The 15,461-nt window shown below is 38.6% G+C and overlaps 1 protein-coding gene across 3 annotated transcripts in view; it reads right to left on the reverse strand.

Annotated features, from left to right (window-relative positions):
• Usp24 (ubiquitin specific peptidase 24) overlaps nucleotides 1-15,461 on the reverse strand; it is a 142,879-nt gene that overhangs the window by 53,624 nt on the left and 73,794 nt on the right. For all 3 annotated transcript variants that reach the window (XM_038333426.1, XM_038333425.1, XM_038333424.1), the window contains exons 23-32: nucleotides 15,386-15,439; nucleotides 13,548-13,663; nucleotides 10,966-11,032; nucleotides 10,732-10,842; nucleotides 9,613-9,711; nucleotides 9,351-9,524; nucleotides 6,447-6,532; nucleotides 6,147-6,240; nucleotides 4,205-4,360; nucleotides 329-426 (exon numbers count right to left, since the gene is read on the reverse strand). In XM_038333426.1, coding sequence (XP_038189354.1) covers nucleotides 329-426; nucleotides 4,205-4,360; nucleotides 6,147-6,240; nucleotides 6,447-6,532; nucleotides 9,351-9,524; nucleotides 9,613-9,711; nucleotides 10,732-10,842; nucleotides 10,966-11,032; nucleotides 13,548-13,663; nucleotides 15,386-15,439 — 1,055 coding nt within the window. The remainder of the gene's footprint in view (nucleotides 1-328; nucleotides 427-4,204; nucleotides 4,361-6,146; nucleotides 6,241-6,446; nucleotides 6,533-9,350; nucleotides 9,525-9,612; nucleotides 9,712-10,731; nucleotides 10,843-10,965; nucleotides 11,033-13,547; nucleotides 13,664-15,385; nucleotides 15,440-15,461) is intronic.

The following is a 15,461-nucleotide window of genomic DNA, read 5'->3' on the forward strand; positions in this document are numbered from 1 at the left end:
CTGCCCAATTAACCCTGCTTCACCAGCATTAATGTCGCTGCAATATGGGAACCAAAACTGACAGGAGACTTAAACAGAGGTGGCTGCTTCACCAGCACTCTTCTTGAAAACTTCTCCACTACCAGAGGGGAGAGAGACGCACTTCATTAAGTTTCCCAAGTAGTCAAAAGTCAGAAAAAGAAGAGAAATATCCTAAAGGACCCCAGCATCATTCCTATTCATTTTAACCCTCATCATGTTTCACACAATACACTGGAGGATAAGCAAGGCTTCTGGGAGAGAAACAAACTAACATGACCATAGAGAACTGGTTTTGCAGCTCACAAACCTCAAGCCCCCTGCTCTGAGGAAGTTCTCACAGAAGGACTTCGCACAGCTTCTTGCCATGTCATCATCAGCTGTTGGCATGAGTTTGGAGCTTAGAACCTGAGGAGCAAGCAAGCAAAGTTAATCACCCTAACATTTCCTATAGAAACAGCTCAAGTCAGAATTTCTTTAATGCCACATCTTAGTTTCTCCATAAGTCTATGAAGTCTGATTTCTCCCCAACAAAGACAATCACATTTTTCCATGCTGCATTTAATTAAGATTTCTTTTTCCAGTTTTGAACCATGTCTTTTCATAAAATGCCTTCAAGTTTAGATAACAAATAAATTTATTTAATAAACAAAATACATTCTTTAAACACAGAGGCCAGAGTTTTATAAACAGTTAAAAAACAAAAACTGCAGCCGGGTGGTGGTGGCGCACGCCTTTAATCCCAGCACTCGGGAGGCAGAGGCAGGTGGATCTCTGTGAGTTCGAGGCCAGCCTGGTCTACAAGAGCTAGTTCCAGGACAGGCTCTAAAAAAGCTGCAGAGAAACCCTGTCTCGAAAAACAAAAAAAACAAAAACAAAAAACAAAAAAAACAAAAACAAAAAAAAACAAAAACTGCAAGCTGAAGCCCCTAAAGAACATAGCTCCTATTCACTAGACACCTGCTCTGCATTAGGTATGTGCATTTTATTTGTAAGGGAGGGGGCTAATGGTCACATGATAAAATTTCAAATCTAGGTGGTTTTACTCTAATATCTCCGCCCTTTTCTGATACTGCAACACATACCTAAAGCTTAACTGAATACTGTGGTGGGTAGAGGACTCTATTACAAATTACCATAACCAGTACCATTTTCTAGCACCAGTTCATGTTCTAATTTTACCAGCTATGAGCTGAGAGAACATATAATGTAATTTTTCCACTGCCTCATTTTCCTCATCAGCTAAAGGAGTATAATGATTCTACACACCAGCAGACTGTCAAACTAAGAGAAATACAATTTTAAGGTGAGCAGCAGTACAAACAAGTATTCAGGAAACAACAGCTCATTTAGTTGTTACGATTTAAAAATCTCATGATCACAGTTTTAAACTAGATATTTTGAACTCAAATTACTTTCTATTCTAATAATTGTACTTCTGTAAAACTATTGGCATTTTAAGCTTATGCACTTAATGTGGGGTTTTGAATAGAGACACCTTCTTCCTAGGTTCTTTGGGAAAGAGCTCCTCAGTTTCAGAGTAAATACAAGGGAGATAGGGAGTCCAGTTAAATGTTCACATGTGCACACACCCCATTCTCAGTGAGCCACAGTTTAGGGAAAATCAGTTTTCTTGAAAGGAAGAGGTATTTAGAATATTAGGCTTGAGGTTTCCTTGCTCATTAATTTACATTTCCTTAATGTAAGTTAATGAGCAAAATTCAAGGGAATGATCATTTTAGGTACCAGCTTTGGGGAGAATTAGGTTTTCCACTTATTTTGTACATCTGAAGCATTAAATTAAAGGAATTCACAGTCCCTTTGCAGCCCTAAAATTACACTGGAGATACTTTACAACCACACTGTTTTGGGTTATATGACAATGAAATTTAAGTTGTTGGTGATGAGCTACACCCCACTGCTGGTCTTGCTTTGCTAGGTGATCTCAAATACAGATGATGGAATTACACCTTAATTTTTCAGAAATATCCTCTCAAAAGCAGTTAATCTAATAAGAATCAAAAGATAAAAAATTTTAAGATTAAGTAGGCCAAAAACAATTTTGTCTTAGAATATTGTACTTATTTATTTATTTATTTATTTATTTATTTATTTATTTATTTATTTATTTATTTTGGTTTTTCGAGACAGGGTTTCCCTGCAGTTTCTAGAGCCTGTCCTGGAGCTAGCTCTTGTAGACCAGGCTGGCCTCGAACTCAGAGATCCGCCTGCCTCTGCCTCCCGAGTGCTGGGATTAAAGGCGTGCGCCACCACCGCCCGGTTTATTGTACTTATTTTTAAATGTCCGTGTTATATCTGTGCTATATAAGGTCATATTTCATTTTAAAAATGTTTTACTAAATATTTTCCTTTTAAAAACTAATGTGTCTTTTCACAAAACATGAATACTTTGAGGCTAACATGTAATATCATTATACTTTGAACATATAAGAAAGGGTATGATTATATACTCCAAATTAGATTAGATGAGTAAACCTCAGGAAAAATACAGATTTCCTTTCACTAATTATGACATTCGTTATGAATCAAAATCTACTTAATATGCATATTAACCAAGATATCTGTTATCTATTTAGGTTTCATGATACACTGAAGGGTATTTAGTTACCGATGTGGATATATCTCTCCATGACAAAGCCAATTCATTCAAGGCTTTTACAAATATTATGATCCAGGACAACCTGGGAGCAGGAGTGTTTGTACCCAGATACTTCCCACTTTCTTTATACTTTCCTTTCCTGATAAAGTACATCCAGAGTCCTGTGTGTCTCATATAAACCAAGAAGCAATTACTTTGTCTTTTTAGCCACTGTAATAATTTGTAAACAGAAAACAAGCAGTGTTTGGCGCGTTAAATATATTCATTTAAAGCTATTTTTTAATCTAGATTACTTTTTTTTAAAAAAAATTCTACCTCTTCCCCTCCTCCCATTTTTCTCCCCTTCCCTCAACTCCCCCTCCTCCTCCCTCTCCAGTCCAAAGAGCAGTCTTTAAAGCTATTTTTAATAAGATAAATAATTGCATTGGGCAACTGATTATATGCCCCTTGTGGTAGTTTGAATGCATAATCTTATAGGGAGCGGCACTATTAGGAGGTGTGGCTTTGTTAGAGTGTGTATGGCATTAATGGAAGAAGAGTGTCACTGTGGGCTTTGAGGATTCCTATGCTCAGGATACTGCCCAGTATCTCAGTTGAATTCCTTCAGCCTGCAAGATGTAGGAATCTCAGCTAATCTAGCACTATGTCTACCTGCCTGCTGCCATGCTCCCTATCACGATGATAATGGACTTAACCTCTAAAACTGCAAGTTAGCCACTCCAATTAAAAGAATTACCATGGTCATGGTATCTTTACAGCAATAAAAATCCTAACTAAGACATCCCCTAAATTCACTTTTTGAAATTTAAATCCCCAGTATGTACTACAGGGTGGAGGCTATTGGAAATGATTAAGTCATGAAGGTGACACTTTCACGAGGGGAATTAGTGCTCTAAGTGACCTCAGAGAGCCCTTTCACCCACTGTCTATCAAGTGAGGAGACAGGGAGAGCACAGTTGTCTATGAACCAGGAAATAGGCCACATCAGACACTGAATCAGCTGACGTTTTGAACTGGGGTTGTCCAGTCTCCACAACTATGAGCAATAATAAATTGTGGTTTAAGCTAACTCAGTCTATGCATTAATTATAAAACCCTAAATGACTAAATAAAACATAGTAAGATAAAAGATAATTAAAAATAATTGCTCTAATTCATTTAATAGTCTTCTCAGAACTTAAAATAGTGTGCTTCTTGACAAATTCTTCATAAATGTGTATTAACGTTAACAAACTACAACTTAAAATATATAATGTTTTTAATCAAGAAACCTAAAGATAATTCACATATAGACTTGCAAAGCTTACAGAGGAAGGCAATGAGATGCAGGACATGTAAGATTTCCTAATTCTTTACTTAGATCTAATTTTGTAAGTAAACAATGCATAGAGGCATAAATGGAAAAAAATTAAGAATTTCCAAAGATGAAAAAAGTTTCAATTTATCTCTTTTTCTACATTAATTTTCTAGCAGATCATCCCATAATAAAATCTTTGGTTGGAAGAACATGATTCTTCCAACCAAAATAGGCCTGTCAAAGGAAATGCAAGGAAAAATCTTTCTTACTTCCAAGTTGTAGAGCACCCTGAAGGTTGACATGCCAGGAGCAAAAGAGCGGAACAAACTCTCCAAGATGGAGCTGGCGCTGGGCTGATGCTGTTGCTTTGACGACAGGGACGGAGACTTTGAAGACTGGGAGCTTGTTTCAGAGAGCAAGGTTTTCTGTGTTTAAAGGGTAGAGAAGAAACACGTATCTTAAAATCACACTTTAAGGAGAAGCAGATCTCTATGCTTTGTGCTCTTTTCCTCTTTATTATATGCCACACTAAGTTCTCAGGAAAAAAAATGAATAAACAATTGAACAAACCTACTTCATAAAGCCACCTAATTCTCTACTAACAAAACACACAACTGAGTTTAATGAATGACGGCCAAACACTTCATGAATGCTTTTGAAACAGCATTCTACGAAATACTAGGAAAGTCATCTTCCCATGTTTTCTCCCATGTTTAACTTTTGTGCTTTAATGAATGGTAAGACTGCTGGCAGAGGGGTCTTGAGGACGCTTCTGGCTGATGCTGGTTCACAGCTACAACAGTTCTCTCAGTTAATACCTAAGCCACAGATGACCCGACTGAGCAGATCCAATTTTCAACTACTAAAATATTAAATACAAAACTTGGTTTCAAAAACTTTGTCATAAATGAATTTCTTCTGACAATGTAACTAAAATATGACATATAAAATATCTCGGGGAACAATATTCTGAAAATTAAACAAAATAAACCACTATTTCTACTTTTTTCTTTGCATTGATAGGGACTGAACACAGGTCTTTGTATGAGGGCAAATGTTACAATACCCAACCCTTGTCTTTTTGTGACAGGGTCTTAATATGTAGTTCAGAGATCTTTCTGCCTCTGTCTCCTGAAAGCTGGAGTTACAGGCAGACACCAACATGCTCAGTCAAAAAGAACGAAGTGTTACTTGTGAAAAAAGTAATGATGATTCACTTATACAAAGACTTCAGACAGAATAATCAGATCCAGGGAGGCATCTTGTCGGGAGTGCAAAAGTCCCTACACTCACAGATCTACAGGGAAATCAAGAATTTTAAGCACACAGAATTGTCCTCTCCAAGGAATGGACACATAACCTGTTCTTTCATCAAGGAAGCTGGGAGTTGGAAGTGATTAATAGCCTGGTGTCTGTATTATCTGTAGGTCAAGGCCATACCATGCTCCTACACCAGGACTGGAGGTGACTAGCAATCTAAATGGCCCTTACATTATCTATATAGCCAGGGGCTCCCCAAACTCCCACAACTAGAACCAGAGGTGGCTAATAGCCCAAATGACCTCTATGCTATCTGTATGACTGAAACCAGGCCAGATCCTTCCCTAGGCCCTTAAGCTAGTAAAGGTAGCCAATCTTCTGAACCCATCTTTACAGAAGAAATGACATGTACTTTGAGTTGAGTTTTGATGTAGTTGTGCTTCCTTGTATATTGTATTACACTGGGAAACTTTTTTTTCCCAAATTATACTGTTTAAATTTGTTGGGAATAAACCATGTGGCATCAGACTCCCCAAGGTTTAATACAGGTTGATGAAGTCAATCTAAATAGACTTCCCATTCTCACCTCTTCTTGGAACACTGCCTGTACTGACATCTACAGAGAACCCCTCAGCATCTTGAAAAGGAAAACATCTCAACACCATCAGAACTGCCTGATCCCTGACAGTAAGTACATATCTCTGTGTACCAGTCCCTTCTTTTATACCAGGCACAGGCTTTTCCTAAAACTTTATCTTATTATCAGGTCTGTTTGGATCTTTTACAGGGCCCCCAAAGTTCTGATTTTAACTTATAGCAACGGTATTTTTAAAAAGGGAAAAGTATTATAGAAAGATGCTATCATATGACCTTTGTAGGATTCAGATAATGTTTTCAATGAATCATAATAAAATCTTAAGCTAGTTAAATAACTATCAAAAATAGGAATACCTTTCTGCCTAAAGAATCCAGCTGATCAAGGGCTTCCTGAATGGCTGGATCAGTGGGTATCAAGAGCAGAAGCTTCCGTACTCGTAGAGTTATCCTGAGAAATTTTCAAAAATAAAATAAATTTCTTGTATATAAGCTACAGCTTCAGCAATAAGTCTTTTGGTATATATAATACACATACACATATATGTATGTTATGTATGTGTGTATAAATAAAATAAAACACATTTCAAGCAACATTTACTTGGGTCATCAACTTTTAATAACTTGCTCTCAAGCCTCACAAATACATGCATTTACCTTGGTTCCTCTAGATTGGCAAGCTGATATAGCATGTCAAACACATTACATACAAGTGCCATCACCACACCAGGGAGAGATTTCTCCTGAGGGAAAAACAAAAACAGCCAACTATAATACATACTAAGAACAGAATTTTCTTTTCCTAACCAAACTTACAAACAATAAAAATACTACTGGAAGGTTGGGACTACAAAGTTTGGGGGAGACTGAAAACATGTTATTCAGTCAACACTTCCCCTGGCTACCTGTTTGGACTAAGGCCCAAGAAGAAGGCAGAAGTGATGTAAAGTAAGGGGCATGCGTAGGCACCACAACAGAGAACAGGCACCAATAAGCTCATCAGTGACTTTTGGAAAACATAAGGAAGGAAATGAATGATCTGAAAACAAAATTAAAGTAGTATCTATGTGTGTCCACTCACATCCAACACACAGGTACGTGCAACTCAAGCTGAAAAAAGGTTACCCTTGTTTTGCTAAAGATCAGGGAAGACAATGTGAACAAAACCATCAAAAAAAAAAAAAGATTCAGATGTAATTAAAATGCAGATACCTGGTCTAGGGTACAAGAAATGATATCATCATAAAATGTATTTATATGACTTTAATAAATTCAAGATATGTACCTGAATATATTACATAGTTTTAAGTTGTTGAATTTGAAAGCAGCCATGTATACCATGTTTGCTAACTGTCGTGATACACTGAGTGAGACTTCCTAAATTCTTGTATGAAGTAGTGCAATAATGTCGTCAAGTAGAAAGAGAATATAGAAGTAAAGGACTAATGCAATAAACACACGTTACAAATACCTTCACTTCACACAAGCTTCCTCTCTAGACAGTAATACCCTAAAGAACAGAACGGCCATGTTCAGTTCTGTGTCCCTGAAGCCAGCCTCGGTCTTAACCCAGAGAAATATAAACAGATCAATTACCTCATGAAGTCACTCAAGTACTGACTGACCCATTCTGTTCCAGGTGCTGTTTCAGGTATTGGGGTGTGGCAGTAAACAAAAAAAAAAACCCAGTTTACTCTCGTGGAGCTTAATGCTTTACTAGAAGACAGAGTACATAAATAAAATGTGAAGTATGTTAACAAAAAATTAAATCAGAGAAGGTAGAAATAGGGTTGACAATTTAAACAGGATGTCAAAAAAGGCTCACAGAGTAGCTGGTATTTGAGCAAAAGCTGGCGTGAGAGTCAGACACCCTATTGAACACGTGAGGAAACAACGTTTTTGGTGCACGCAAGAGAAAGTGCAAACTGAACCACACTTGACATACAGAGACGCAGTGCAGCTCTAAACGTGTGAGGAGAGGGTCATAGAGAGGGCCTCAGTGACGCTCCGGGGTTCTCAGGAAAAGCCCTAACTTTTGTTCTGCGTGTGACGGTGGCGAGTAGAGTGATTTGAGGGGTGACACAGTGTGATTCAGGGCTGCTGAGAGCCACGCAGAGACTCTTGACTCTGAGCAGTGGTAACATTCAAGTGAAGGTGGTGGCTGTACAGAAGTTGTGGAGGTGGAGGGAAGTAGCTGGGTTCTGAACCCATTTTAAAGGTAGAGCCAAAGACTTGCAGATGGATATGGGTGTGAGAGAAAGGATCTAAGGCAGCAGGTCTCAACTTGTAGGTTGCAACTCCTTTGGAGGCTGATCTAATCTTTCACAGGGGTTGTCTAAAACCATCAGACACAAATATTTTAGAGAAAAATGACAGTTATAAAGTAGCAATCAAAATTATTTTGTGAATGAGGGTCGCCACAACATGAAAAACTATATGTATTAAAGAGTCACAGCATTAGGAAGGTTGAGAACCACTCAGGTATGAACAACTTACAAGAACAGAGATGCCTTGATCTGAGATGGAACAAGACTATAAAATGAGAAATTCAGGACTGAGGGCACGATGACGACAAGAGAAGGGTAATGAGGGAGGAGCTCTGCTTTGGGTGTACTTCCATTGGGGTGTCTAGCAGTCAGTGAAGGGACACTGAGTTAGTAGACAGATCATGTCTCTGGACACTATGCAGTTTGGGAATGAATACAGAGAAAAGGAAGCTCCAAGAACTAGATTTATTAAAAAAATAGTGCAGAGGCAGAGGTGAGTACCCAATAAAGGAACTTTAAAACACAATGACCAAAGAGAAAATGCCCCCCAGAAGCATCAAGAAGATGAGAATTGAGAGGCACACACATGAACCTGAGAAAGACTCAAGGAGAGCAAGAAAGGATGGACAGAAGTTAGAAGTGAGTTTAAATCACTCTTTTCAGGAGCTTTGTTGATCTGAGGAGAAAATAGGCTCATAAATGGTAGTGAAACTGATTATTTTGGGACGAAGGTGTATGCAAGTGCATGTGTGTGCAAGTAAATATACACATACAGGCCAGGCATCCACTTCAGGAGACATTTACCCTGTTATTTGAGGTACGGTGTCTTACTGGTCTGGAGTTCACTGACCATGCTAGGTGGCTGAGTAGGACCACAGCATCTGTCTCTGCTTCCCAAGTGATAGTATTATAAACATGTTCTCACCTTCTCTCTGTTCTACATGGGTGCGAGGATTGAACTCAGTTCCTCATGCCTGTATGGCAAACACTTTACCCTCCTGCCTGTACACCACATCTGAGTACTGAGGAATGAATGACCCAGTAATCAACAAAGAGAGATGTAGGAGAGGAAGAAAGAAGTCAGGTGGAATGACCGAGCCAGTGCTTCAGAACCCAGAAGACTGGTAAGTTATGTATCTTCTCTGCCCTGAATCAGTTCTCAATTATAGTTTTTTTTTACTCAGATTTGGCCAGACTACAGAGATGCGATCACCCAAATCCGTATGGACCAAAGGCGGAAGGAAAGGCAGTAGTTATTAAATCTCTGTTTCTACTCTGAAGTTGCTCTCTGTACCTGTTCCATGGCATACGATGAACTAAAAACCCCACTGCTGCTGCTACTGGAGCTTGTTGAGGAATCTGCAGAACTCCCAGAGGGGGTTCCGCTGCCAGAGGTCTTCACTGTGAGAACTTGCTCATCAGAAAATCCCAGCTGGTGGAGGAGCTTTTGATCTTTATTCACTGTCAGCTGCAAAAGGAGGTTTCTTAGTTACTGGGAGGAAAGAGGAGGAAACTACCCAAACTGGGCTAACATGCCGACAACTGCTTAAACCCACCAGACTATCATTTGTAAATATCTGTATGTTGTCCACAGGAGAGCACAGCTGTTTGGCTATCTTCCACCGGACACTGCCTATGGTTTCATTACTGTGTGCCTAGAAAATAAAAACCAACACTGGGGTGAGATCATTCATTTATTCATTTCATTTCATTATTCTCTGGAAGAGCAGTGCTCACTGTTGAGCCATCTCTCCAGCCTTTCATTACTCAGCCCTTCAAACCACAGTCCTGATCATCTGCTATGTACTGGACCCTTTTCTAAAAGCCAGGAATACAGCAGAATCTTGGCAAGACCCTGCCCTTGGGTCACTCTCTTTATCAAGTGTTAAATGTCTGATGCCATTTATGTATTCTTCCCCTTTATATATGGAATAAGATCTCAAGCCACTCCCTGGAAACGTCTTCTATTCCTAACTTTCTCATCATACCCATTCTCAACAGCCACCTTGTAAGCCTTTATACCTGCTGCTCTCTGTCTGAAAGACTAATAATAAAAGCAATTACTCTGTTGCTTTTCAAATCCCTGTTTAAATACTACCCACCTCAGGGATCCATCTTTATCCAAGATATTTCATGAATACCATCATCTTCTACCAACTTATTATCCTTTATTATTATTATTTATTCTTTATAACAGTTATCTTTACTTGGCATTATATATTGACTTATATATCTGCTTATACTCCATGGTTTCCTTTCATTTCAGGCTTACTTTATGTGTACATTTGTGGTGTATGAGTGTATGTGTTCATGTGTGTGAAAACCAAATAATTGATGTCAAGTGTCTTCTACTACTCTCCACCTTATTTTTGAGACACTCATTAAACCTAGAGCTCACTGATTGGCTAAGTGATCCCTAGGGATCTTCCTAGATCCCACCCCTAGGTCTAGGATTACATAGGTACATACTACCATGCCAGCTTTTTACCCGGGTGCTAGGGACCCAGACAGGTCCTTATGCTTGTATTGTAAGCACTAACTGAGCCATCTCCCCAGAGACCTCAGTTTTTATTTTCAATTTGTTTGAAATACCTTTGAGAACATCATTCATCTCTATCAGCATCATTCTTATGAAACAAGACATGAAAAAGCTACTGAGTTTAGTATAAACTTACCTCTACAGTGAAGGTATCTTTGGTAGACTCGTAGGTAACATTAAGAGTTAAAAGATGTCCATGAAATGAGGCACCGTGAGGTAGAATAGTTCGTGGAACAGAGTAAAAATCCTTCAAAGAGATAAGCCAACTGTGTCAGATGCACTGTGGCACAACCAAACATGTCAAAACACATGCTTCACCCACCTCATCTCACAACATGAATAAAGTTGCTCTATAAAGAAGAGAACACACCTCTATTGTGATCACATAGCGTTCTGCTAGGAGAAGCAATCTCTCGATTATCACAAGTTTTGTTGATCTATGAGTTAAAAAAAAAGTCTTTAAACATATTTGAAATGAGTCAGTGGCTTCAGCTCAGTTCTGTTTCACTAAGGCCACAACCTCAATCAGCACTCACTGGTCAAAACTGAAACACACAAAGATTAGACTTTCCTTTCACCCACTTAAGAGCTGCAATGCTCGGATGGAATACGGGAGAAGCCTGTCCCTTCCCGTGTTTCCTTTCCTCTTTAAACAGTCATTCCATAAAAACAGGATCTAGGTCTCCAGGTGTGTGTGTTCACCAATTCACCAAGACTGAACAATCAGAGAACTTGACTCTCATAATCTTAAAACTAAAATATGCCACAAAATTTTTCAAATAGAAGGAATCTGACAAAGTTTTGCGTTGACTGGAAAATCAGAAGACAGGTGCAAACAAATATACCATTAATACAAGTTATTAATTGAAAATGAAATCAGACCATGAATGACTTTTTTGGGGGAGTGGGGAGACAGTTTCTCTGTAGCGTTGGAGCCTGTACTGGAACTAGCTCTGTAGACCAGGCTGGTCTTGAACTCACAGAGATCCGCATGCCTCTACCTCCTGAGTGCTGGGATTAAGGGTGTGTGCTACCACTGCCAGGCTTGAATGACTTTAGCCCGAGAAGAGGTACTACCATTTCCCGGTGATTAGACCAGCACACTGATTAGCAGTATGTGAATGTTCACTTTTATGACCATTGGTTAAGAACATTTTAACAGTTCTGCCAAATCTATACGACTGCACTCTCTAACCTTCCAATCTATGGGCAAGAATGAGAATTAGAAGTCAGATGAAAAGTACCCAAGACCTTCATAAATAACAGAACCAAGCAACCTGTTCTGATACATCTCAATAATTAAACAGAAAGCATTGTGATGTTGAGAATATGGTAGAAAAACCCACACTCTTTAGATTACAACAAAGGTAGATTCCAAAAATTCTTTTAAAACTACTGAAATGAGACAAAATACAACACTCTTGTTCAAATTCAACTCTAAAATACATTTTATTAACACTACTTAAATAAGGACATTAAAAAATTATGTGGACTCTTTAGCTAGCTAAATGTGAAAAGATTCAGAATAAAAAGCACTTGGTAAAGAGGGGTAAAAAATAGATTCATTTGAAATAGCAGTTTGAAAATCCAATTCAATTCATAAATGACTTACTTGGTAAGATGAACTGTTATGGAACCAAGCAACAGACCTGAACTAACCCTTAGAACATTGTACTGAGAATTCTTTCTTTCTTTCTTTCTTTTTTTTTTTTTTTTTTTTTTTTTTTTGGTTTTTCGAGACAGGGTTTCCCTGTAGTTTCTAGAGCCTGTCCTGGAACTAGCTCTTGTAGACCAGGCTGGCCTCGAACTCAGAGATCCGCCTGCCTCTGCCTCCTAAGTGCTGGGATTAAAGGCGTGCGCCACCGCCTCTGAGAATTCTTAATATAAATTCTATTTGAAACACACACACACACACACACACGAGATGGGAAAAGCATTTGTTCTTATTATGAACCAACTCCATAATCACTTCTACTATTTAAAAATGAAGCCTTAGGGGGATGAGTTTTGTTCCATTCCATTGTATTAATAAAGTATAACATCTAATACTCAGCTCATTTTTCTTAGTTTAGTAGAATTTGGGAAAAGACTTTGTCTTGATTACCTTTCTTAAGGAAGGTTTAGAGAGAGAAAAAAGTATCTCAACAAGAGAAAACACACACAATTGTTCCAGTAGAAAAGGACTGAATATGAAGCTATCTGTAGAGGGCAGCAGAGTGATACTCAGAGCAAGCTCTTCTTTGTGCTACCAAGGATCCAGAGCACCAATGATGTCTGGCTGCTTATGAGTGTTCAATTTAAGGCTCCACAGCAAACACTAAACTCAGAATCTACTAACACTTTAAACTTTAAGCAGCAGTGTAAATGTCAATTCAAAGTTGTCACACAAATATTATTTGATGGTAAAGCTCTGCCTAATTAAAAAAAATAACTTTAGGTGAATATTTTAGTGGGCTGTGATTGTAATATAGTGCATAATTTAAATCAGTATTGTTCATTTCCTTTCTTTCTCCCATGCTCTGGGACTACTCAAGGAGAAAATCTTTATCTGCATATTTATATTTGAAATACAAATATTTCAAACCTGGGTGAAAAAAAATCTTTGCCCAGTGAATATATCTTTATTAAATCCTTAAGATTAGGCTACTCAGTTACTCAGTTACACATAACCAAAGTAGTAGAAAATAAAGTAACAACAAAAGAACATGTCCCAAGGGCAGATGGTGGAAGAAGGGATACTAGGGTGACTCTGGTGAGCACCTATAGATCTTTAGGACACTGACAAAGGTGGACATTAGGACATACAATTCTCCAAGACATAACAGCTTGCAGAAGCTATGACATAAAATGAGGACACCAGTGGAAAGATGTTGGGAATGGCATAACATCAACATTTTTAAAAAATATACACTTTTGTGTTATGTGATTGTATTTATTTTTGAAACCACTTACCTATACGGAGACTGAACTGATGTTGCTACAGTTGGCATTGCTGTTGCAGTGAGCATTTTTGTTGCTCGGGTCACAGCATGTGTTAGAGTGGGGCCACCAAGTGCTGAACTAGCTGCCTGTAAAGTACAAAATAATCATTCTTCATTTCTTATCTGGGTTTCTCAACCTGGGACTAACTTCTTGTTGCAGAAGCTGGTCTGGACATTGCTTAGCAGGATCCCTGGTGCCACTAGGTGCCAGGAAGACTCCTTCCAGTGTGACAATGAAAGTCTGTACCAAATAATCCCTGGGAGGCAAAATAAGAACTGGCCGAGGGCTGTGAGATGGCTCAACAGGTAAAGCACTTGCCAAGAAAGACTGATGACCTGAGGTGAATCCCTGGGGCCCATATAAAGAGAAGAGAACTCATTCCATAAAATTGAGTCTTCTGACATACACATATGTAACACGGCATGAGAATATCCCTCTTGTGCTATCATACACATACTACATGCAAGTAATAAAAAAATTAAAAAGAGCTAGTTAAGATACGTTAATACCTATATTGTACTTCATACAGAAGAATTTGAATATGAGTGTTTTTTAATGATGATATATTTGTATGGAAGTCACAATCTGGGGAATATTTTACAGAGTATTTGCTTCCCACGGTGAAGATTAACTTATTAATAACATCTGGGGATGGTGTAGGAGGTTCTGTTCATGTGTTGCTTTCATTGGTTAATGAATAAAGAAACTGCTTTGGGCCTGATAGGGCAGAACTTAAGTAGGTGGAGAAAACAGAACTGAATACTGGGAGGAAGGGCAGAGTCAGGGAGAAGCTATGGATCCTCTGCCTGAGATGGACACCGGTTAGAATCTCCAGTAAGCCACTGCCATGTGGCGATACACAGATTAATGGAGATGGGTTAAACTAATATGTAAGAGTTAGCCAATAAGAAGTTAGAGCTAATGGCCAAGTAGTGTTTTAATTAATACAGTTTCTGTGTGGTTATTTCAGATGTAAGCTAGCTGGGTGGCCAGGACAAACAAGGGGCCCCACTCCTTACAACATGGGGACAGTGGCATTTTATACTTTTGGAATACTCCATTAGCTATAAAACTTCAAGCATAGATTTCAACTGAAAGTTAATCTTCACTACTTTAGTCATCATAGTGGAACTAAGGTAGTCAAAATAAATATGATATAATATTAAACCACAGGCTTCTAATGAACAAAGAGAGCCAACATTGTTTGCTTCCTTCCAAGTCTCCTACTGCTGTTTTAAATGGTATTTATTGTATAAAATATGTAAAGCACAGATACTCTACTACCAATGTGGAATACATCAGCAGCCGATGTGACAGAGAGGTAGAACGATAGATAGGAGAACGAAGAGATGAGATGGAAGGTAAGATTGTTTGAGTGTAGTTAGTGTGTGAGCATGCACGTTCATGAGTACATGTGCGTGGAGGCCAGAGGTTAACATTAGGTGTCTTCTTCTATTTGCTCTCCACCTTGTTTTTTGATACAGGGTCTCTTCATTGAACCTGAAGTTTAATGTTTTGGGTTAGACTTGCTGACCAAGTGAGCCCTGGGATACACCTCCAGTAACTGGAATTACCGACACCAACCGCAACGCCAACACCTAGATCTGAATATAGGTGCTCATGCTTTGCAGCAAGCACTTAATCCCTGACAGACATCAATGCAAATGCCTGTTCCCATGCCATAACACTGTACTTCTGGTCACTTCTCCAATAGTACCTGGCCACAAATACCAGCATTATGCATTATTCAAAACTATAAACATATAGGGGAAAAGAACTCATTTAAAAGACAAGAAATTGTTACTCACTTCTAGTCTTGTGTAGCAATCAGCAATAAATTTTTTATGTAAAGATACTGAGTCCTGAAAAAAGGAAGTATATGGA

The sequence above is a fragment of the Arvicola amphibius genome, chromosome 6 (assembly GCF_903992535.2).
Source record: "Arvicola amphibius chromosome 6, mArvAmp1.2, whole genome shotgun sequence".
Classification (NCBI taxonomy): domain Eukaryota; kingdom Metazoa; phylum Chordata; class Mammalia; order Rodentia; family Cricetidae; genus Arvicola; species Arvicola amphibius.